This window comes from Pinus tabuliformis, chromosome 1_2 (assembly GCF_031772625.1).
Source record: "Pinus tabuliformis cultivar Carrire ecotype Pingquan chromosome 1_2, CPIR1, whole genome shotgun sequence".
Classification (NCBI taxonomy): Eukaryota; Viridiplantae; Streptophyta; class Pinopsida; order Pinales; family Pinaceae; genus Pinus; species Pinus tabuliformis.
The window spans coordinates 589,046,668-589,070,964 of record NC_142298.1 but is presented as its reverse complement, the minus strand read 5'-3'; the positions used below and the strand labels follow the sequence as shown (position 1 = coordinate 589,070,964).

Here is a 24,297-nt window from a genome sequence, read left to right as displayed (position 1 = left end):
TTTGCTTCTGGATTGGACCGAAGAGGTTCCTTGTTCTGGGATCTTAGAGGTTTGAGCTGGTTTCCTTTATTTCTTCTTTTTGCTACTAGTTTTTGATTTAGGAAAGACTGACTCTATAATTCCCCCCTCCCCCAAAACAGAAAATGCTCCAAGGTTCTATTAACTTTTTTCAAATGATTGACAATTAGAAGCTTAATCAGGCTCTTATGGAAAACATAGTGAGGGGATGCATTTGGTTTAGCCCGAATCCTTGCTGACATTTTTTTTAGACTCATAAGCAAAAAGAAGGGCATGTTCATTCTAACCTATCCAGAAATATGAGCGAGAAACCTGAAGTGATACATGTTGAACCTGTTGAAGTGTCCCTCGCAAGTAAAATAAGCTTGAGTTATCCTTAGGATTAGTCCCATTCAAATTTGAGCCAGGATTTTTGCACTCCCAAATGCCATGGCTTGTCTTTGTGTTCATCCTTCAAACGGAAGGGGATATAGATACCTGCCAAGGTTCAATTTTTAAACCATCGATCCCCATCCATCAGGAGATGCCAACAGTGCTGACCCTGTGGACATCAAAACTTTCTACAAACGCCCAAGCAACTCCATCATGAAAACCATCACACCTGAAACAAAAATCCTCCCAGCCTACTCATTGAAATTGCTCTCGAATTTCTGGGATGGCTTTGTGGGCTTTAGGACCCTCAGGCTCTCCCCTATCCAGTGGAATGCCTTTCCCCATAACTGCTAAGAGTGAGCAACAACAACTATGGAAGGAGAACCAATATTTTTTCACGGCTATGCTGGAAACTTAACTGATTTCTTACCACAAAAGGAAATAATGACATTATATGATAATCCTATAATGATTCCCTTCACATGAAATCTTAGGTTCAGAAAATACAGGTGAAAACAAAAACTGATATAATCGCAATCATACATTCGTGCCTCGATCATACCATCACTTTGGCGGCATAAATTTGAACAATTTTTCATTTTGGGAAAATTAAATAACATGTCATACCAATTAATTGATTAGCACCATCTATCAAATGATGATAGGTTGTGTGGAAAATTGATGTGCTAGCGCTCACTTGTCCAGAAATTTAAATCTTTGTTGACATTTGATTTGTTAGCGCCTTCGTTTCCAATTTTTTGAACTAGCATTGACAAATTAATTGTTAGCACGCTTGAAACTTCTAATGAAAAACTTACGATAATTGTTCCAAGACATTAGCTCTAAACCCTCTACTGTGGAACTAAACTGTGATAACAACCGTCTCTAATGGGGATGTTGTCACCTTAGGAGGTAGCAAAGAACCCTTGTATACCATATGTGTAGTACAACATGATAGTAACTTTGAAATGTAAACTGATTTAAAACTTAAGTACAAATGTTTGACTTATTTGAAATACAAACTAACTCTAAGCTAATGGAAAAAATGTTCTTTTCCAAATTTATTTATATACAAACTCTGAAAACTGAAATAAAATACTCTTTTCACACTCTGATAATCATTTATCAGAATATTAGGGCCTTCTCTTCGGGCTTCAAATTCTTCAAAATGCTATCCAAACCTGCAAATTTTTCAAGGTAAAATGGATATATACAATGAAATAATGAAATATCATTTTTCAAGATAGATAGTGTTTAAGAAAACGTCCATTTACAGGACCTCTAGGCCAATGTTGCACGAAGCGGGAGCGAAGCGGAAGCGTTTTTTGGAAGCGGGGACGCGGAAGCGTCATTTTCCAAAAATCTAGGAAGCGAAGCGTCCGCGGAAGCGTCTGCTATATATATATATATATATATATATATATATATCTTTTTGCATTTATACTCAAAACAAACATCCCAAATACCAAATTAATTGTAGAAGACATGAAAACATGCATATTTTTGCATAAATCAAGATAGATATGGCATCCATGATTCCATTGTAGTTACTAGTATGTACAACAATCATCTATATTCTAGCTATTACAAACATACATCAAATTTTTAAGCATATTATAAAACATAAAACATTTAAGCATATTATAAAACATAAAACATAGAGCATATTATGATTTATCTAGCAAGTGAGCAACTGTCAACATTTGTCATGTCCAAAATTCAAATAATAATGTTTACAAAATATGTCACTTGGTCACCGCCAAGCCAAAAAGGTTCAAAATTCAAATTCACAAGTCTACAAGTCTAATGAGTAATCTATGACAAAAAGTAGTAGATTGTGAATATATCTACTAATCTCTCCTCCTTCCACCACGAATAGAACGTGGTGGCAGGCCTCCACGTGGTGGCAATGAAGAAGATGGTGCCTGTGGAAGTCGTGGCACTGAAACTGATGAAGAAGAACCCCCTGCTGTTGGTGTTGAACCATGGAACCTAGGAACCAAGGGACCAGATGGGGGTGGGGGTGGTGGCATATCAACACGGTCATCATCATCCTAGAATCGCTCAAAAAATTCATGCAAAAAAAAAAAACACTAGTTAACAAAAAAATTAAAAACATGAATTAGAGAAATGCTTTATAAGGGAAAATTGGAAAATTCATACCAAAATGGACATACCTAGATAAGAGCATCCTCTAATTGCTCTAATCGCAACACTCCATCCTCCAAATTGGGCTCCTCTGTATTCTTGTCCCAAATCAACAAGTTTTTATTCGACTTTGCATCTTCACAGTAATGGGACAACAATCGCAGGTTGTAATGAACATAAACCAAGCTCTCTGCCCGGTCTAAATTCAACCTGTTCCTTTTAACACTGTGGATGAAAGAATAAGAGCTCCAACACCTCTCTGCAGAAGAAGTGTTTACCACCTGTGATAGCACCCGCAATGCCAAACTCTGTAGAAGTGGAGTACCCCCTCCATGCATGTTCCACCACTCAAGAGCAGAAAAAGTCTCTTGATCTTTAATTGCATGCATGCTCCCAAATGGACCAGTGTTGAGCGCATAGTTGCTCACCTGTCTCCGTACCAATGCAGCCTCCTCCTCATCAGGGATTAATTTACTCAATGCAGCCATATATTTTTTGTGAACCTCTTGATCTTGGTGTGGTTTTCTCCTGCTTCCCCCCCCAGGTGCTGGTGTTGAAAGCCATGATGGATGATAGTATTTAGGTGTCAAAACATATGCTAATGCATGCAATGGAACATTTAGCATTTCCCATCGGTTTTCCACCTCTACACGAATATAATTTTACAAGGGGGTATCTCTAGGTTCAACAATGTCTTTAATCTGCCCCAACATGCTATCCATTTGCTCATACACTTCCCCAATTACTGGTCGATCTGAATCTGCAAACTTGATCAAGTAATAAATTGGTTTGGTGAATTGCAAAACATATTTAACCTGTCCCCAAAAGTAACTGTCAAGAACAGTGTCCTTGACTGCATTAGCACCATCTATGTCAGTGTTAATTTCATCCCATGTTTCAGCACACACCATATTAGTTAAAGCTTGTCTCACCTTCACTAGCCGCCTAAAGGTGAGGTAATAACTAGCAAATCTTGTCTTTGCAATTTTAAGCAATTGCAACTTGGAGTAAGTGCCATAGAAGTAGTTTACCCTTGTATGCCCTGTGATGAATTTAATGAGCTGCTTCCCTCTCCTGTAAACCTCAGCAATCCACCCACATTCTTTGTGTTTCACAATATCATGCATCAAAAGGTTCAATGTGTGAACCAGGCACCCAGACCAAAAGATGTGTGGATGAGTACGCTCAATAAATTTTCCTGCTGCCATACAATTTGCTGCATTATCTGTGATCACTTGAACCACATTATTTGGACCAACATCTTTGATTGATTTCAATAGGAGATCTGCAATGTTTTTTGCAGATGCAGTGATGGAGGAGGAGTCATGACATGCAATAAATACTGCACCACTAGAAGAAACACCAAGAACATTTATCAAATGTTGGTTTCTAATATTTGTCCACCCATCTGATACAATGGATACCCCAGAATCTACCCACTCATTTGTAAAACGTGTCAAAGCTCTTTGAACCTTAGCTTTTTCTCTTTCTAATAACACTGTTCTAGCTTTCTCATAGTTGGGGGCCTTGTATCCTTTTGGGGCTTCATTGATGGCCTTTACCATTTCATGCCAATAGGGAGAGCGAAGCACATTGAATGGTACACCGCAAGCACAAAGAAAACGGACTATCTTTCCATCCACATCATCCCTCCCAACAACATTAAGGAAATCCCCTATTGTTCTTCTACCTCCAGAGCTTGCAGAAGTACCATGAGGAGATGAGCAACTACCAAATTTAGAGGTTGCACTTGATTCAGAATGAGTTTTTTGTTTCTTGTTTTTTTGTTGTGCAACCATCTCTATTTGGATGTATTTTCTTCTTTCTTCAGTTGAAATGTTTGGGCAAATTTGTACCCCCACAGGACCCTTTTTTTCATCACTGTCCAGCACCCCACAAAGATGCTTCCTCAGACGGGTATATGAACCACAATATGGTTTTCCTCCATGACAACCATGAGGGCACACAAATTTGTAAGATCCACCACCCTTTCCCCCATCAAGTTTGGTCACATAGTTCCACAAGGGTGTTGATGTAACTTTCCCATCTTGTGTTTCAGTGTCCCCTTCAGGTTCATCCCCTTCCTCTTCAAACCCTTCCTCCTCATCATACATTGGGTCACTCCTATTGGGACCATCACCACTGTCCTCTTCTGTTTCTTCCCTTCTATTCATATTCACCTTTGCCATCATTAAAACCAAGAGTGGAATGATACATAGAAGCCAAAAGAACACCATCTTGGAATATGGATATAGGTGGTGGACAACTTGTAAATAAAGGAGCAAGTAGAAACAATGGGAAAGAGTAGGAGAGGGAGGAGAAAAATACAAAAAAATTGTCAAAAAAACAAGGGAGTTTGGGGTTTGAACTTACCTCTTTAGCTCTTGTAGATGAAGTCCTCCAAGCTCTTGCTCCAAGCTCCTCCTCCTCCTAGCTCCTCCTTCTTCACTCCTCCAAGCTCTCCTCTCTTCTCCTCTCCTTTCCTCTCTTCTCTTCTCCTCTCCTCTCTTCTCTTCTCCAACTCTCATAAACTCAAAGTGAGAAAATGAGGAATGAATGGGGGCTTTATTCTTTTCATTCCTCACCTTAACCTCACTCTAACCTCACCCTAACCCACCCCCTTAATGCTGAGTTAACATAACTTAAAAAATAAAAATAAAAAAAGAGTGTCTTTTTCCCTTGCGCGCGCCCTGTTTGGCCGAAGTGTACGGAAGCGTGCGCTTCCTGCTCCGAAGCGCCGCGCTTCTGAGGCCCAAAGCGTCGTACGAAGCGCGCTTCAGAGGCATGGAAGCGGCGCTTCGGAAATTCCAGGAAGCGGCTTAAAAAGCCGAAGCGCCGCTTCCAATGAAGCTTCCTAGGCACTTCCGTACGGGACGCGCTTCGGAGCTTCGAACCGGGGGGGGGCGCTTCGTGCAACACTGCTCTAGGCAAAAATTATCCTTTCAAGTCCTGTAGAATGAAGGTGTTCTTGCCATGAAATGCAACAATCTAATAAGGGCCCTTCCAGATATGGTCAAATTTACCATGTTTCCCTTTATCTTCAATTCTAGCATCCCATTTTAGAACTGTATCATGAATCCGAAAATTATCCTCCTTGGTGTTTTTGTCAAAAACCTTTTTCATTCTTTCCTGAAAAAGTTGAGCCTGATCATACACCTTCTCCCTCATTTCTTGAACTTCAATAAGCTGATTTATCCTTCTTTGGATATGATTGGGCTCTTCCTCTTGTTCCTGCAAATACTTCATGACTGGTATCCCAAGTGAAACAGGAAAGGTCGCTTCTGTGCCATATACCAGCTGAAAAGGTGTAGTCCCAATTGATCTCTTAGTACTGATTCTGTCTGCCCATAATGCAAATTTCAGTTTTGCATGCCAAGCCTTCTTGTTATCCTCCAACAATTTTTTGATGATCCTGACCAAGCTTTTATTTGATGATTCCGCCAGTCCATTTCCCCGAGGGTAATAGGCTATGGAATGGCGAAAGGCTACATTATAATCATCACAAAATTTGATCATCCTCTTAGATTTGAAAGCTTGTGCATTATCAGTTATAATTCTTCTTGGGCTACCAAATCTAGAAAGGATGTTTTCTAAAAATTGAATAACAACAATGTCAGTAGCTTGCTTGGTTAGTATAGCTTCAATCCACTTTGTGAAATAATCTATCCCAGTCAAAATCCATTTGTACTGTCCTGAGGATGTTGGATGAATTTCTCCAATAAAATCAAGGCCCCATTGCTGAAATGGTGCCTCTACAGAAATGGGCTTTAATGGTAAAGATAGCAACTTGGCTTTTCCTTCAAATATTTGACATTTATGACATGCTGCAACTTCTTTACAAACATTTGAAAAAATTGTAGGCCAATAAAAGCCTTCTCTTAGAATTTTATTGACAGTGGCCTTCCAATAATGATAGCCCCCCCACACACCTTGATGGAACTCCTTCATCATTTGTTTCGCTTCATCTTCAAGTAACAATATACATTTTGGGTCCTTCTAAAATAAGTACCCATCCAGAATACAAAAATTGACAACTTTGAGTTTTAAAAATCTGGCTCGAGACTTACTAGTTCCAGGTGGAGCTTGTGAATTCTGCAATACATAAATGACATCACTATACCACGAAGAAGATTTGAACAATTCAGATACTGGAAAATTTGTTTTGTTATCTACATCGTCTGAGAGCTCTAAAGTGAGGTTTATTCCAAGAGTGTCACAATTTGTTCCAATCATCAATTTGGCCAGGCCTTGACTCTTGATTAGCTTGGTTGGCTTGATTTCTACGTCATATCCCAACAACTTCACTATCTACTTCCCCCTTCTGCCATCACTATTTGGCTGACATAAATTATCTTTGACCACGATGTTGGGCATGTAAGCAACAATATGAGAATGTAGAACAAACTCTGAAATCCTTTAATGCGTTCACCAATGCATAGGCATGTTTTTCTATGATGTCATACTTCAGCTCAGAGTCTCTCAATGCCCTGCTGAAAAAGGATATGGGTTGTTCATAACCATTTGCATTCTTTTGAAGCAAAATTCCTGAAATTGTATGTTCAGAAGCAAAGGAGAAAACCAAAAACTTTGAAAAATTTGGGCTAACTAGGACAGGGGCTTGAGTTAGAGCATCTTTAATCCCTTCAAAAGATTCCTTAGCTGAAGTTGTCCACTTAATTTCACTGTCTTTCTTCAACATATTAGTAATAATCTTTAAAATTTCAGCGAAATTAGGAATGAATCTCCTCAAAAAGTTTACCTTACCAAGAAATGATTGTATTTCTTTTTTACTCCTCGGAAATTCGATTTTCTGTATGGCTGCCACTTTGTTGGGATCAATTTGAATACCATCTTTGGACACCATGTGACCCAACAACTTTCCCTCCATAGCAAAATATGACTTTTTCATATTGGAGATACCGAATTTTCTACATTTTGAGAAAACCTGTCTGAGATGTTTCAAATGATCAACTTCAGTTTTAGAATAAACTGTTATGTCATCCAAATAAACCACAACAAACTTATACTTTTCTTCAGCAAATTCTATATCCATTTCCCTCTGAAATGTAGCACCAACATTCATTAGACTAAAAGGCATCTTTGAGTACATAAAAGTACCCCAAGGAGTTGTAAAAGTAGTTTTATCCTGGTCTTTTGGATGCACTAAAATTTGATTGTACCCTGAAAAACCATCTAGCATAGAAATTCTCTCAGCTCCAACTACACTCTGCAGTATATGCTCCATTTTAGGCAGGGGGTAATTATCCTTCAAAGAAACCTTATTCAGATTTTGAAAGTCCACGCACAACCTGATTTCTCTGCTCTTCTTTCTGACTGGAACAAGATTAGCAATCCACTTAGAAAACCTCAATGGCACAATTATCTTGGCAGCAAGCAATATTTTAACTTTTTTTTCTATTAATGGTAGCAACATTGGATTAATCCTTCTAAGCTTCTGTTTGAAAGGTTTCTCATTCTCTTTGAGTGGAATAGTATGTTGAATGATAGCTTTGTCATAAACCTTTAAATCCTCATATCTCCAAGCAAAAACATCTGAAAATTCTCTCAATAATTCTGCATACTGTTGTTTTTTCTCTTCATTCAAAGAATTAGAAACTTTAACAAATTTAGGATCTTCTTTTGTTCCCAAATTATAATCTTGCAGCTCACTGTCAATAGGTAAAATCCTAGGCTTAACAACAACATCATTATTGTCAAACAACCTTTCTAAGGGAACCAAACCTCTGGGAATAAGATTATTACTTAACTGAATAATTTCTTGTCCAGCTATAGTATTTAGAAAAACATTTGGATCTATATTTACATCTTCATTTTCATCAATAGGAGTACTTACAAATTCATCAGTCATTTCTAGGAATCTCTTAATCTGTTGGTCGTCCTCAAAAACCTGCTAGAGCTTGATATTGTTTGAAATAGAGGGCCTATGCTTGACATTTATTTCATACTTCCTATTTGGATAAATAGGAATTTTAAAGGCACTAGCAACAGTAGCTAGGGAGTTTGCTATACCATTTTCTTCTCTAGAAAGAACAAAAATTTTATGTTCTAAAAAGAAATTATCAAACAGGTCCCATACCTCATTCCGATATGCCCTCATCCTCGGATGTTTAATTTGATATGCACCATTGAATTTATTTATAACCAACTCAGAGTCTCCAAAGAATAATTATTTTTTATTTTTGTTCTCTAAGTAGATTCAATCCAATAATCAAAGCCTCATACTCTGCAATGTTGTTGGTGCATTCAAAATACAATTTGAAGGAGTGTAACTGACTACTGCAATCTTGTGGAATAATCCAAATACATGCCCCTGAACCATCCTTGCAAGTGGAGCCATCGAAATACATATTCCACATCCCATTATCCTCGACTGTCTGTACCATTTCTTCTTGCACTTTATCTTCGATATGTTGTTGTTCCTCTTCTTCAGGGTGGGTTTGACTGCTAACGATATATGCCACCTGAATCTCTCTATATAACCTTCTTTGTTCGCCAAAAACTAGGATAGAGGCATAAGTCATGTCCATTTGAAGAGCGCCCCCCAACGTGGCTTCCCATGACCATGATAACAACATTCCAAACCAAGCAGGAATATCAACTACTACCACATTGATCACTGTACTCTCGGTAGGCATTTGGGTGAGTGTCACAACAAGGTCCTTGATTAGTCCCAAACATTTAAGTTTTTAACCTTTGAGTCAAACGAGAATAAATCCTTATAAGGTCTGGTGATATCAAGCCCTAAATTTTCCATGACAGATTTAGGCATCAAATTATGTGATGCTCTTGAGTCCAACATAGCATTATGAAGGATCATGTCATGAATGTTAAAACTAATGTAAAAGGAGGAACATCATCATTTACTTCAGTTACATGAGAACCAAACACAAATTCAAGAGCATCATCTTGTATGTTTAAGGAATCTTGAGCATTAATATTTGATGTCTGACCTTCCTCTGATCCCTTAATCATTTTAATGATTTGTTCTTTATATTGTGCATTCTTCAGTAATTCAGAAAATGAGATTGAGATCTTAATCTTATTGATTTCATTTTCCAAGTGAAAAGGTAGCTAGATCTTCTCTAATTCCTTCCCATCTTTCTTGGCTTCATCAAATTTATTAGGTAGACTTTTCTTTGGATCTGTTTGTGGCTACTCTGCTGGAGGTTTGGCTGGGAGGCTTGACTGTGCTTGTATGCATTGTTGTAAGGAAGGCTGTATTTTCCTTATGACAGTTTGGTTGATCGATCATGTTCTTCTTTAGTTAGATATACATGGGTATCATCCTCATCAAGGCAGTTGACTTATTCTTCAGATTCCTCTGCATTTTCCTCATCCACAAAATTTTGTCGGAAAGGAGGTCTCACTGCTTACTGATCTTCACAGGGTTTTTCTGATCTCTTTGACGAACTTGAGGACCAAGAGGCTTTCTAAAATTGGGATTTCTGATTTGGGGTTGAGGTTCAGCCCTGGGAGGAGTTAACTCATCAACCAACTTTTATTTGCAGAAGAAGAGCGCTCATCCTTAACTCCTTTCCTTTCAGTCATTTTCATCTTCTTTGCCAACAAATTCGTTTCTACTCCTATGGCATTATTCTGCATGTCTGCCAATGTAGCAAAATTTCCTTTCTCTTAACTAAAAAGCAAACTCAACATCAAATGCATAAGGATAATGGAGCAGAGCTAATCTAGGAGGGGGTTTAATATCAGTTGGAATTGCATTATATACTTTATTGAACCTAGTAGAAACTCCTGCACTGTTTCACCTGGATTTCTTTTCAAATTATCATATTCAACTAGGATCTATAAATGATTCTTTTTATCCTCCCATCTTCTGAGAAAACACTGCTCAAACTGCTGGAAGTCTGCAATACTACCTGCTGGCAATCCTCTGAACCACTTTTTCGCTTAGCTTTGTGCAAACAACCTCATTTTGACATCTTCATGATCCACCTCCTCCAAATCTATGAAGTCATTAAACTTATCCAAATGCTAATGAGTTGTAAAACCTCCTTGTCCATCAAATTGGATTATTCATTGACCATAATTTTGAGGAAGTGTTAGTTTTTGTAGCATCGGATGTGTTCCAGCCAGGAAATTTCGTGGAGAGGCTAGAATACATGAGATCTCCAAAACCCGGAAATCGTTTATGGAAATTCCACCTAGAGATGACTTAATTAGATTATTAACCTATTTTTAAAAAATTTCCTAAATCTAAACGTAGGGAATATGGTTAATTAATCAGAATTAATTAAGTCAAGGTGAGAATTATCTAGAAACTCACATGGATTGATCTAGAAATGATCTGAGCCATTGATTAAGATTTAATCTTGGCCATTGGAGTCCCAACAAGAATATATAAGAAGGGATTGATGGGCACTTGGAGAAGACACCAGAAACACTAGAGACACTTGGAGAATTTGATCTTCTAGAGTAGCAATAGTTAGTTGCCGGAGAATTCGAGCTTCAGTGAGAACTAGAGACAATGAGGAGAAGAGACAGAGATCTGGAGGAAGTTTTCTAGATCCGGAGGGGCAGTAGCAAGAAGGCCGAGTTATTCCCAGTGAGGCAGCGTAGAGGACTGTGTAGTTTCTTCAGAAGAGCAACTCGATTTGGCTGAAGGAAAGATTGTTTCCAGTTCCAGAGGCCAAATAGAGGTTCCAAAGTGTCGGAGAAGCGATTTCCTTAACAGAGACAAGCAAAACGACTTCATCAGAGGCAGTTTTAGGCTAGAGGTCATAGGGCCAGCATAAGCACTACACAGAGGCCAACATAAGGGTTTAAGGAGGAAGAGTCTCTTAAGGAAAGTTGTAACAAGGATGCTTGTGGAAGAAGGGTAGTTCCCTTAAATAAGTTCGGCCAGATTTTCTCATTGTTTGGATTGCCAGTTGGGCATCCATTGATTGTACTCATATTTCATTGCTGCATAATAATAAAACCGTCATCTGCTGCACCGGTTTTCCCAAGTTGGGATTTTCCGGGGACAATTGTCCAAAAGTAACGACATCATTTTTATTGTGTGCTAGTAATTTCTCAGTTTCTAGTGCTATTATTTCTGCAGTATTGTATTTGTGAATGTTGCAGTGTTATTTATTCAGTGTTTGTCATAGCAAATAAATTGTTAAAATTAATTAACAATTAGAAAAATAATTGCCAGTTGCTGCAAGGGTTTTAGTTTTGAAATGTTCACACGATATCAAAGTGTGAGTGGTCAGCCGAGAAGCTCAGAAGTGGAGAGAATTTTTCTACTCAGAGGGAGCAACAGGCTGAAATTCCTAGAGGTTGCGCAGTACCTAGATTGGCAGTTTAAATTGCTACGAGCAAGAGTTCGATTTTCAGCTGCAAGCTTGCATAAAATTCGAGTTTCCCAAAATAGTGATTTCAATAGTCAGAGGGAGCAACAACAACTCATATTTTCGCTGAGCAGATTTTTGGTTGGATGCAGAGGGTTTTGCAGCAGTTTGCAGTTGCAGAATTAGCATCGGGTGGAAGAGAAAAACACACACAACAGAGGTAAAATTTCTCTCAGGGAACTTCCAGTCTTAGTAGTTTGATTTTCCAAGGCAAATTGGCAGTCACTACTAGCAGATCCACGCATTCCAGAAGGGAGTGCGAGTAGGGGAGCAACAACCAATTAGAGGGAAAGAGGGAGTTTTCGACAGATTCAGAGATGGCCACAACAGGGCTCAGAGATCAGGACATGTTGGAGGGAGCCTCCAACTATGTCATATGGAAGGCTAGGATGTCCTTCCTTCCCGATGAACATGACCTGAAGACCTATGCAGATAATGTGGTAACAGTTCCCCAAGACCCCGATCAACAGAAGGAGTACAAAAGAGAAATGGCTAAGGCAAAGAGGATGATTTTGGATGGTGTTTGAGATCATCTGGTCTCACATGTCGCAGATAAGGGAACGATCAAGGAAATGTGGGATGCTCTTTCTGAGCTATTTCAAATTTCTTATGAGCAATGGAAGATGTTTCTTCAGGAGAAGCTAAGGAACACTAGAATGCAAAAGGGCGAAAGCATAGATGCCTTTATCACTCGGATTCAAGAGGTTTGAGATCAACTATTAGACGTTGGGAAGGCACCCCAACCCACAGAGCTTGTACGATTGGCACTGAATAATGTCTCAAAGGATTGGCAAGTATTTGTCCAGACTATCTTGGGCAAAGATACCTTGTCGAAGTGGGATAGGATGTGGTTTGATATACAACAAGAGGAGTTGAGGAGGGCTCCATTGAAGAGTACCATCGGTGGCAGCAACAACAAGGAACCAAAGAGTGAGGAGGAGAATGTGACCCCAGCATCCAAGGGACCTAATCAGGGGCAAGGGGAGCAGAAGAAGAAGACAAATGACATGTCGAAGGTCTAATGCTTCAGGTGTGGCGAGTTTGGCCACTACAGTGCTCGGAGTTCTCTCAAGAAGAAGGACAAGTAGGAGAAGCAGGACCAACAGGAAGCATCAACCGAGATCGACAAGTTGTCCTCCAGGTTAGAGGAAGACTTCGTGATGATGGCAGCCATACCTCTAGGACTGAGGTAGGGTGACTTGGAGATGTAGCCCCAGAGAGCTACAAAGATTGGGTAGTGTCCATTGAGGTGTCCTCCTCATGGATCATTACCTGGCTATGGGGGCCAACAATATTCAGTAGCAGGATGGATTAGTGGCAGTTGATGCAGTTAGTACCAGAGTGACAGTTACAGACTAGTGGCAATCAGAGGATGAGGAGCGTAGTGCAATGTTGATAGTAGAGCAAGTGGCTCAGTGCAGAGTTGGCAGCAGTGCAGATTATTCAGTGACAGTGCAGATGCTAGTAGCAGTCAGAGACTCGGGAGACAGATGCATCATACTGAACACAGTTGATTCAATATTTTAAATGCTTCTCAGTTGCAGCAACAACAAATGAGAGGGAGTTGCAATGCAGATGCAAAGTTGGCAAAAGTACAACAGTGTCAGCAATAGCACAGATGCAACATTAGAGTTGCGCAATAGTTGGTGGGTTGTAGCAGCGTGACATAGGTGATACAAAGACAAGGTGTTGTGGTAGAATGTGCAATGATAGAGAGAGAACACAGTCCTCACTAAGAGGGAGTGTTAGTTTCTGTAGCATCGGATGTGTTCTAGCCACGAAATTTGGTGGAGAGGCTAGAATACATGAGATCTCCAAAACCCATAAATTGTTTATGGAAATTCCACCTAGAGATGACTTAATTAGATTATTAACTGATTTTTAAATATTTCCTAAGTCTAAACTTACAGAATATGGTTAATTAATCAAAATTAATTAATTCAAGGTGAGAATTCTTTATAAACTCACATGGATTGATCTAGAAATGATCTAAGCCATCGATTAAGATTAATCTTGGTCGTTGGAGTCCCGATAGGAAGATATCAGAAGGGATCGATGGGCACTTGGAGAAGACACCAGAAACACTATAGACACTTTGAGAATTTGATCTTCTAGAGTAGCAGCAGTCAGTTGCCATTGAGTTCGAGCTTCATTGAGAAGAGACAGTGAGGGGCAGAGACAGTGATCCGAAGGAAGTTTTGCAGATCCGAAGAGGCAGTAGAAAGAGGTCGAGTTATTCCCAGTGAGGCAGCACAAAGCACTGTTCAGTTGCTTCAGAAGAGGAACTCGATTTGGCTGAAGGAAAAATCTTTTTCATTTCTAAAGGTCGGATAGAGGTTCTAGAGTGCCAAAGAAGCAATTTCCTTAGCAGAGACAGGCAAAACGACTTCATCAGAGGAAGTTTCCGCCCAAACGTCATAGGGCTAGCGTAAGCACTGCGTAGAGGCTAGCATGAGGGTTCCACGAAAAAGAGTTTCTGAAGGAAAGTTGTGTCGGGGTTGCTTATGGAAGAAGGGTAATTCCCTTAAATAATTTTGGCCATATTTTCTTGCTATTTATATTTCCAGTTGGGCATCCATAGATTGTACTCAGATTTCATTGCTGCATAATAATAAAACCCTCATTTGTTGCACCGGTTTTCCCAAGTTGGGTTTTTTCGGGGACAATTGTCCAAAAATAACGATGTCCTTTTTATTGTGCGTGCTAGTAATTTCTTAGTTTCCAGTGCTATTATTTCCGCAGTATTTTATTTGTGAAGGTTGCAATGTAATTTATTCAGTATTTACCACAACAAACAAATTGTTAAAATTAATTAAAATTAGAAGAATAATTTCCAATTGCTGCAATAGGATTTCATTTTGGAAATTTTCACAGGAAGGTCATGCAATTGACCTAGGAGAGCAAGGGGAGCATACCTAGCAGCCATAGTTATCTAAAATGAAGTTGAAGTAACTGCAATGCTAGGGATTTGTATAGCATATTAAAATGGAACAAAAATTGTTGTAGTAGCAATCAAAGGAGCAGTAGTATGAAATATAACAAAAGTAGATGGAGCAGAAAAAGGTGGAGTTGTGAAAGGAAAAGTGACAAATTTGGACAAATCCAATTGTAGTTCTTGAACAAGGTCTTCCAATCTTCTTTCTCTCAAAAACTTAATTGGATCGATATGAGTAAGAGTGCTTATGTATTCCAATTGTTTTTTGAGCCTAGAGATCAAACTACTCCAAAAAATATCTCGATCTTGTTGTGATAAACTGGGTTAATAGAGGAAAAAACTCTTAAACATAAGACTTAAATCTTCTTTCATCAAATATTGTGTCTAAAAGATCTGATTATGACTTTGATCTAAACAAATTTTGCTCAAATTTTATATCAAATTGGACATCTTCTATGGACTTAACCTCTTTTGGTAAAGAAAAATATATTTCTAACTGAATAGTACCTGGTTCTCTTATTGATCTTTTCTTCCTGAAAAGCTTCTTTAGACTTGAAAGAGGCTCCAGTTGATCAGGATCAAGATGTCTCCTAATGTAAACTCCTATATGAGCCAAAACTTCCCAGTGGAATCACCTTTCAAATTGTGGAGTCACCAGGTGAATGATGCACAACTAGATTATGACTGATCATTTTTCACCATCAATGATCAGATTTGGATCTTTGTCATTCTTTGCCAGGGAATATTTAACCTTCGTTCCCTGGAAATGGTGCCAAGATGTTATCGCTCAGAGGTTTTCTTGGACATGGGAGAAAACTCTTAAGTTAACTTCAAGCCGCTTTGGGATTGAAAGTCGACCTTTCAATCTGGAGAGGGATTTCTCCTTAACTCTGCTACTCAAGGTCACTGCAGTAGCAGGTCACTAATATGCTCCTTGGCCAGATTTAACATCTAACAGTGATGAATTTAATTTTGAAAGAAAAGAAAAGGGACGATTGGGCATGGAGTCTTTGACAAAAATAGATATCTTTTAGTCACATGTCACATGTCACATAAAGAGATCTAAACAAAGGCAAGACAGATCGTGATTTATTAGACAAATTATCATCAAGGTATGGTAGAATACTATATAAAATAAACATCAAAACAAAGCAGTATGATTCCTGCAATGATATTTAGGTTGAAAAAACAAATTAGTATATGAATAACATGAACCTGAGCATTCAAAACGAATTCTAATTCATGCCGCTTTATCCAAATACTGAAGATTAATGGTCAAAGTCTTGACTAAGGAGAAAATAAGCACAATAGAAAAACAAACAGGAAATTTTTCACACATGAATCTCTGAAATTGCACATATAATATTGCTTATAGAAAAATATATTATTCTTCAACATCTATAGCAATACACAAAGATTTGTATTTTTTTCAAAAATTCCAAACCCTTAGTTCTCTTTCATAATCGGCTTTATAGAACATTTACAAATTGTAACAATGTTTTTAGGAAACTTTAATTTCAAAGTCTCAAATATCTACATTAATATCTAACTAGGATAAAATACATTGTACAAGGATTTCCTTGATGTACTGTTTGCTTAGTCATAAAACAAGATGATAAGATGTTGTATCTAGAAGCTGAGCTCTAGCTGAAAATCTAGCTGCAACTAGGGACAAAATCACCTGCTGATATTCTACAATGAAATCTAGAATTGCTTTGATTTATCCCACAAAACCTTCTTTGTCTTTGTCAAAACAACAAGATCACCACATATCTTGGATTGGGACATCAAAAATTGCCACTTGGATCGTGAATCCATCCTTCAAATATGCTTTGTCTGCTCCAAACCCTTTTTCGATGCCTCAAAACATAGTTTTTTTTCCAATCGCTAATAGATTAATTGGCACATATTTATCGGGATAAAATAGAACAAAAATAACATTGACAATTTAACTGTCAATGCTATGTAAACACATTTTCAAAAGGAACATTGACGGACTAACAATCATCACTGCGACAAAACCCTACTTGAGTTTGTTTGCAACCTCCAGCAAAAGATTTACATTACTTGGTTTCTGTTTCTGAATCCTCTTGGCCTTCGGGCCAGTTTCTTTCCTTTTTTGACCTTTGTGCTTCTTAGAGCTAGAAGCCACCTCCTGTTTATCATTAGCTCCCTTAAAGGTGTGTCATTCACATCAATCACCTGATTCGCTAGGTTAGGGTTCTATTTGAGTTTGAACTTAAGCCTTAGTTTATTTATTGGCCTGTTATGAGGCTTTTTGACCCCATAGATTTCAGCTAGAGTGGGTTCATTCAAAATCTCCCTTTCCTCTGTTTTAGAATGACCCTCCCTTGTTTCAGGAGGCTGATCATCTGCAACTTTCACATGTTGTGCAGCTTAGGAGATGGCGCTCAAGGAGAAGATAGGGTTTTTTCCTTTGCAACCCTTTTACTTTTTCTTGTGTAAACCCTTTTAAACTTAGGGATTGGAACAAGGCTTTCTGACTGCATGCTCAAGGAGGATTTTCTTTTGCTTCTGCACGTAGCTTTCAATCCTATCATACCATGCCCTGGGAGCTTGCTTGAGTCTGTATAGATCTTTCTTCAATCTGCACACATGCTCAAAGCCCCCTGGCTGTTCTATGTACACTTCTTCCTCTATCACCCCATTCAAGAAGGTTGTCTTGACGTCCATTTGGTGAATCTGCTATCCCATCTGAGCTGCTAGAGATATAATTGACCGGATAGAAGTGTATCTGGCAACTGGGGCAAAGGTCTCCTCATAATCTATCCCTTCTTTTTGTGCATACCCCTTTGCCATGAACCTAGCTTTGTACTTTTCCACACTGTTGTCTGTCGCATATTTGATCTTATAGATCCATCTAGAACCTACAACTGATCTGTCTTCCAACCTTGGAACTACCTCCCAAACATCATTCGTCATGATAGAGCTATACTCTTCTACCATGGCATCTACCCACACCTCATGCTGTTTGGCCTCCTAAAAGCTAGAAGGTTCTGCAACCTGAGCCACCAATGCTCAGTACCTGTCACGTTGTTTGCATTGTCTTTTGCTCGTCCTAGGAGTTCCGATAAACTCCTTTGCATCTGTCAATGTTTGACGAACCTCTCTACTAGCTCGACCACTAGTCATGGCAGGTTTTGCCTACTCCTCCTCATCTTGTCTCTACCACTCCATCTGCTGAGAACTCCCTGAATTTCTAGCACCTGAGGAAATAATTGTGCTGGTCACAGTACTTGATCCTTGTGACTATCCTCTTTCCTGTCCCACTAGTTGCTCCTGCTGCTGGACCAAAGGAGCTTCTGCTGACTGATTTTGATCACCTTCAGGCATCTCAAGAGTTATCTTGAAAGCTCAGTCCTCCATGAACTTCACATCTTGACTTACTACTATCTTCCTATTGCTAACAATGTAGATTTTGTATGCCTTTGAGGTTTCGCTATACCCAACAAATAACCCCATCTCTGCAGTCTGATCCAGTTTGGTTCGTTTATCATCTGGCACATGGCAATAAGCAATGCTGCCGAAAATTCTGAAGTGGCTAACTTCTGGCTTCTTCCCTGTGAAGACTCCTTCTGGCGTTTTGTTCCCCAAAGCTCTATGAGGAGTCCTGTTCTGAATATATACTTTCGTGTTACATGCTTTTTGTTGAAGTTTCTAAGTTTGCTTAGTTTAGAAACCCTTCATGCACTTTTTTTTATTTATCCCTACCTACTTGTTAATTTTCTTTAGCAAGTTATTTACAAAGTAAATACTGAAAATAAACACTAGTGCATGCTCAACATATTACAGATCAGCAACTAAAAGAAACAAGAACAATCACACCACATGACACCATTATTTTTGGACCAATGTTCCCGGAAAAACCCAATGCGGGAAAATCGGTGCAACTATCTGAGGGCTTTCTTATTAATCAATATCAAAGTACAATCTGGGTGCCGAAACTGGCCTACCCAACAGAGAATTTCCTTAGCAGCTATACCTCACAGTTTGAGAGAAATCTCCTGGCTGAAACCTCGGAAAATCCTTCCAATAGCTCCTCAGCATAAAATTGCTCTGCAACCCCAGTGTCTGCCCAATCTGGACTGTGTCAGCCCCTCTTTGTCTCACGTTGGCCCTGTGTCAACTTTTCTTGGCCTGCGTCAGCTTTCTGGGCCTCTGCGTCAGACACGCTGGCCTCTCTAGTGCTCTGCGCAGCACTTGGCTGCCTCTGCGTGAGCCCTTGCTGGCTCTGCATCACTCTCCTTGGCTGCTGCACTACTCTCCCGGCACAATCTCTACCTTCTCTGTTTCTCTATACTCAATGCCCCTCAGTTGCTCTCTCAATCACTGATTCTATCTCTCTTAACAAACCTCGCTCTAGAGAATGGAATGACTGATCACTCTGGTGTACTCTCCATGTGACCCTCAAGCCTCCACTTATACTTTTCCTGTTGACATCTCAACAGCCGAGATTAAATCTCTAATCAGCGGCTAAGATTAGATCTGGCTTGATCCATGTCTTTTGGATCACTCTAACACAGATTCATATTAATACACATTAATATTTTATTTTCCCTAAGTTTAGACTTAGGGACTCCATTAGAAATATTAATTATTTTTATATCTCCTAATCTGTTTAGAATTTGCCCAAACCCTTTTTGGGTATTGGAGATCTCATGTGCCCCAACCTCTCCACCAAATTTCGTGGCTAGAGCACATCTGATGCTACCCCAAATCAACACTCCCTCTTAGCGAGGACTGTGCTCTAGCAATACTCCTTACTGAGTATTACTCTGATCATCCAGCATCGGTACCTGTGCTAATTCTAGGCCTTCCTACCCAACATCCTTTGCATTGTTGCCTCCTGTACTGCTGCCCATGGTTCTGCTACTACCACTGCTGCATCTATACGACAACTTCCTCTACATCTGTGTTGTTGCTGGTCCTTTCTCCCAACATTGCATCCGCACTACACCTCCTCTCATCATGCTGCATCGTGCCACCCACTGCCGCACTGTAACTCAATTACTGAAAAGTAAATAACTGATCTCCCAACTGACCTCCTTGTTGGGCCAGAAACACCCACTGATGCTAAAGCTCCCTCTACCGCTGACAAGTGCTCCTTCTCTCTGACCTCTGCGCTACTGCAACAACTCCCTGCATCTCGCACCATTGCACACCTCTCTGTGCCATCCTGCCTTGTGCAACACTCTTGTGCCTCTCGCACTGCTGCAACCTGCTAGCTCTACGCTGCCTTGGGACTCCTGCACTATAGCTCTCTCTGCCGCTCCATCCACATCCATCTCTACCCACCCAGCCAGTCCTGCTACTCCTCGTTGGGGCTCCCATAGCAAGGTCTAATTCAAGTGGTTGGGTACATCAAGGATCCTGCCCCTCATCACCTGTAGTCAACCTAACTACAGCTCGATGTCTCCCCACTTCCGCTCTAGTGGTGCATGTGCACTCATGGCACAGTCATAGTCTGTCAAAACTTCTTTCTCTGCCAGTGCTGGCGCTGCCTTAGTCTCGGAAGACTCTCCCTTACTCTTCTTCCTTGGGCACTGGGTCGCATAATGACCCATCTCCCCACAATGGAAGCACTTGACCTTGGAGAGATCTTTCTTCTTTCGCTTCTCCTGCTTTCCCTTAGATGCTAGGGCCACATCCTCCTCCTCCTACTTGACCTTGATCCCTTTGCTGCTGCTACCTATCTTCAACTGCCGTTTGATCTCTCCCTGGCGAAGAGTTGCCCACATCTCGTCCCAAAGTAGGAGAGTCCCTCTGCCCAGGATACTCTGGACAAACACTTCCCAATCTTCTGAGACAACATTCAGGGTTGTCCTCACTATAAGCTCCAGATCTGGTGTTGCTCCTATAGCAGTCAACTAGTCTCGGATCTCATTCAGTCCTTCGAGGAAGGTGTCAATCGGTTGACCCTTCTTCATCTGATACGACCTCATCTGGTTCTCGAGTAGCATTCTTCTCTGCACAAAAGTATGCTGGTACAGGTTCTTGAGAGCCTCTCACATCTCAATTGTCGTTTCCTTCTCGGCTATATGTGGTACCACATGATCCTTGACCCCATCAAGGATAATGCACTTGGCCCTCACCACTGCCTCTTCGTACTTTTTGTTGTCATTGGGCTCGAATGGGATAGCTATAACCTTCAAGGCAAAGTTCTTGACACGATTCCTGTCAAGCACTGATAAGATTCTGGCCTTCCAGACTGCGAAGTTCGATGCTCTGTTCAGCCTATCCTGGTCTCTTACCCCGTGTAGTGCCATGACGCTCCTCTACTTCCCTCTTGGAAGTTCTCTGTTTGACTCCTCTGAGTCTCTACTTCCCATCTGGAAGTTCTCTTCTGGACTCCCTTTGAGTCCTGATTTCCCTCCTGGAAATCCTTCTGCCGCTCGTCGAGATGCCCCCTACTCTGATCGTCTTGTGCAACTGCACCGCTGATCCAGGTTCCTCGGCTAGAAACCCTCGATAACAACTCCTCTGGCCTTGCTTTGTTAGGTACTGTTCTGGCTATAGTACCTCACCAGCTCCACTTTGTAACACTCCTGTAGCCTTCTAGACTCCAACAATTGCCTCTCTGTGAACTGCGTCAGCCCCTCTCTGCCCCACACTGGCTCTGCGTCACCCTGGATGGGTCTGCGTCAACCCTCTGGCCCTCTGCGGCAGCAACGCTGGCCTTTCTGAGGCTCTACGCAGCTCTTGGCTTCTTCTGGGCGGCTCTGGCTGGCTCTACGTCACACTTCTTGGCTTCTCCACTGCTAGAAACAACGTCTATCACCTCGGGACAATTGTTTTTTGTTATTATTGCTCCGTTTGGCTGATGTCTTTTAGTCCATCTGTGATCTGCAATCACGCTCTGATACCATGTTGAAGTTTCTAAGTTTACTTAGTTTAGAAACCCTTCATGCACTTTTTTTTATTTATCCCTACCTACTTGTTATTTTTCTTTAACAAGTTATTTACAAAGTAAACACTGAAAAATAAACACTAGTGCATGCTCAACATATTACAGATCAACAACTAAAAGAAACAAGAACAATCACACCACATGACACCATTATTTATGGACCAATGTCCCTAGAAAAACCCAATGCGGGAAAATTGGTGCAGCTATCTAAGGGTTTTCTTATTAAGCAATATCAGAGTACAATATGGATGTCGAAACTGGCCTACCCAATAGAGAATTTCCTTAGCAGCTATACCTCACAGTTTGAGAGAAATCTCCTAGCTGAAACCCCAGAAAATACTTCTGGCAGCTCCTTAGCACAAAACTGCTCTACAACCCCAGCATCTGCCCAATTTGGACTGGTGTCAGCCCCTCTCTGTCTCACGTTGGCCCTGCGTCAGCCTTTCTTGGCCCGCGTCAGCCCCAAGAGGCCCTGCGTCAGCTTTCTGGGCCTCTGCGTCAGACACGCTGGCCTCTCTGGTGCTCTGCGTAGCACTTGGCTGCCTCTGTGTGGCCCTGCGTGAGCCGTTGCTAGCTCTACGTCACTCTCCTTTGCTGCTACACTACTCTCCCGACAAAATGCCAAATTCCAAGTTAGAAAACTAAAAATAAAAAAAATTGAATTTTTCAAATCTATACACTTAAATTACAGATCTATCAGATCTGAGTATTAGTCCAACCCCACTTCCAAATCTGTAGATTTGAAACTCTTTCTAGTTAGATCTAACAATTTAACACAATATTTTGAAGATAAATAATTTTTTAAGTTTTAGGTACTAGCCCAAGACAACCCTGCAAGATATAATTTATTAGATAATCTAGGAATTTTAATCTGGAAGGCTCTCCAGATCTTAAGTTTCGGGAGTCAGCTGGTTCAACCGAGAACTTCCCCAAATACCCAAAATTTCTGAATCAAATGATTTCTACACACTTATAAAATAAGTTGTTAAACCAATGGAGATATAAAATAACTATTAAATCTTTAAAGATTAGGAATACCTGCTAATCAATTAAAAATCTTAATGCTATCTTAAAACCCAACAACCTAAGCAAGATACCTGTGCAATAGATTGATCTAAAAGAGCTATTAACCAACAACATATAAATAAGATCAACAAAACTTTAAATACAAGTTACCATAAAATATTGGAGAAGAACACTGCCATCAAGTAAAACCCCAAAGACTTTGCATTGTATTATTCCAGAAAAGTGCACAAGAACTTCAAGAGCTAGTACACGACTTAATGAACCTCTAATTTATAGATTAATTATCCAATCACTAGTTGGCTTGATCACCATCAAAATAATCTCGACTATTGAAAAAGATATAATTATCTTTTAATTTCCTCCATCGAAATTATATAATTTTTTTAAGAAATTCGAATTTTTCATTTAATAGAATTTTAATCAACTCAAAATTTATTGTTTTGAGTTGATTTCCTCAAAAAATTGACTTTGACTAAACTACCAAGGCCTAAGGGTCCAAAATCTCTTGAAATTTTCAATATTACCTTCGTCGGGGATCTCCAAAAATTAATTCTTCTAAAACCCATGAATTTTTTAATTTGGAGAATTAATTTTTCTTAAGACTTAAAATTAATTAAATTTATGGCTTATAATTTTAATTTATTTTTGCTAGAAAATTTAATTAACTGACTCATGAGTGGATTAATATTTTTTCCAACCATAAAATAATTTAGCCATGGTGTTTAAATATGAGGGACCATGCACTAAAATATTTTTTACATCAAGATATTACAATTTAATACATGGAAGGGGAACACATGTTGATTATAGACCTTCAATCATTTACGTAATTCTGCGACTCAAATATGATCTAGTAGACCAAGTAATTTGTAATAAAGCAATTTAGCCAATTAGTTTAAATTACTCCCAAATTACTTTACAAAAGACTTTACTAGAACATTAGGACTTACCTAAAATATTGACGACAAAATCCACCCTAGCTTTAGGGTGAGGTTGGAGGGAAAAACTCTTTTGATCATCCGTGTTTAGAAACACACATAAATCAGTGAGAAAAAACCTCTTAAAATAAAAATCGTCACCAAAAAAGTAGGATTACATAGGTTGTTACATACATAGATGGTCTTACTAGGATCTTTTACATTATAAACTTGCAGAATGGGTTGACAACTTCTACAAAAAGATCACTGAAGATGATGATGAAATCTGGATAATCTTGAGTGCCCGAGCATGATGGAATCTGCTTGCAAAAATGTACACTACTATAAGGTCGTTGACGCAGAGTGGTCAACATCAGGGTCTACTTGGGGACACTTTGTTTCATCAAAGGCATGTGAGAATCCAGAATCTGCACCCAAGCAACACACAAAATTACATTAGTGTCCATCCAAAGATAATCCAAACATCATCATATAACATTAAGTACATAAAATAGAAGCTCTGAAACCATTAACAATTCTACTAACATGAAAAGTAAATCTAATCCTAAAACAAAAATG

The 24,297-nt window shown here is 39.6% G+C and overlaps 1 protein-coding gene across 5 annotated transcripts in view; it reads right to left on the bottom strand.

Moving 5' to 3' along the window:
• Positions 1–24,297, bottom strand: part of LOC149207029 (mitochondrial pyruvate carrier 1-like) — a 291,335-nt gene that overhangs the window by 14,215 nt on the left and 252,823 nt on the right. For 2 of the 5 annotated variants that reach the window (XR_016252612.1, XR_016252611.1), the window contains one exon: positions 23,914–24,146. The exons of 2 other annotated variants lie outside the window; for them this stretch is intronic. Coding sequence is in view for 1 of the 3 variants with exons in the window: in XM_089395633.1 (XP_089251759.1) it covers positions 1,562–1,571 (10 nt within the window). In the remaining 2 variants the exon portion in view is untranslated. Of the gene's footprint in view, positions 1–1,448; positions 1,572–23,913; positions 24,147–24,297 lie in introns of those variants that run through there. One more of the 5 variants, XM_089395633.1, reaches the window with a different exon arrangement.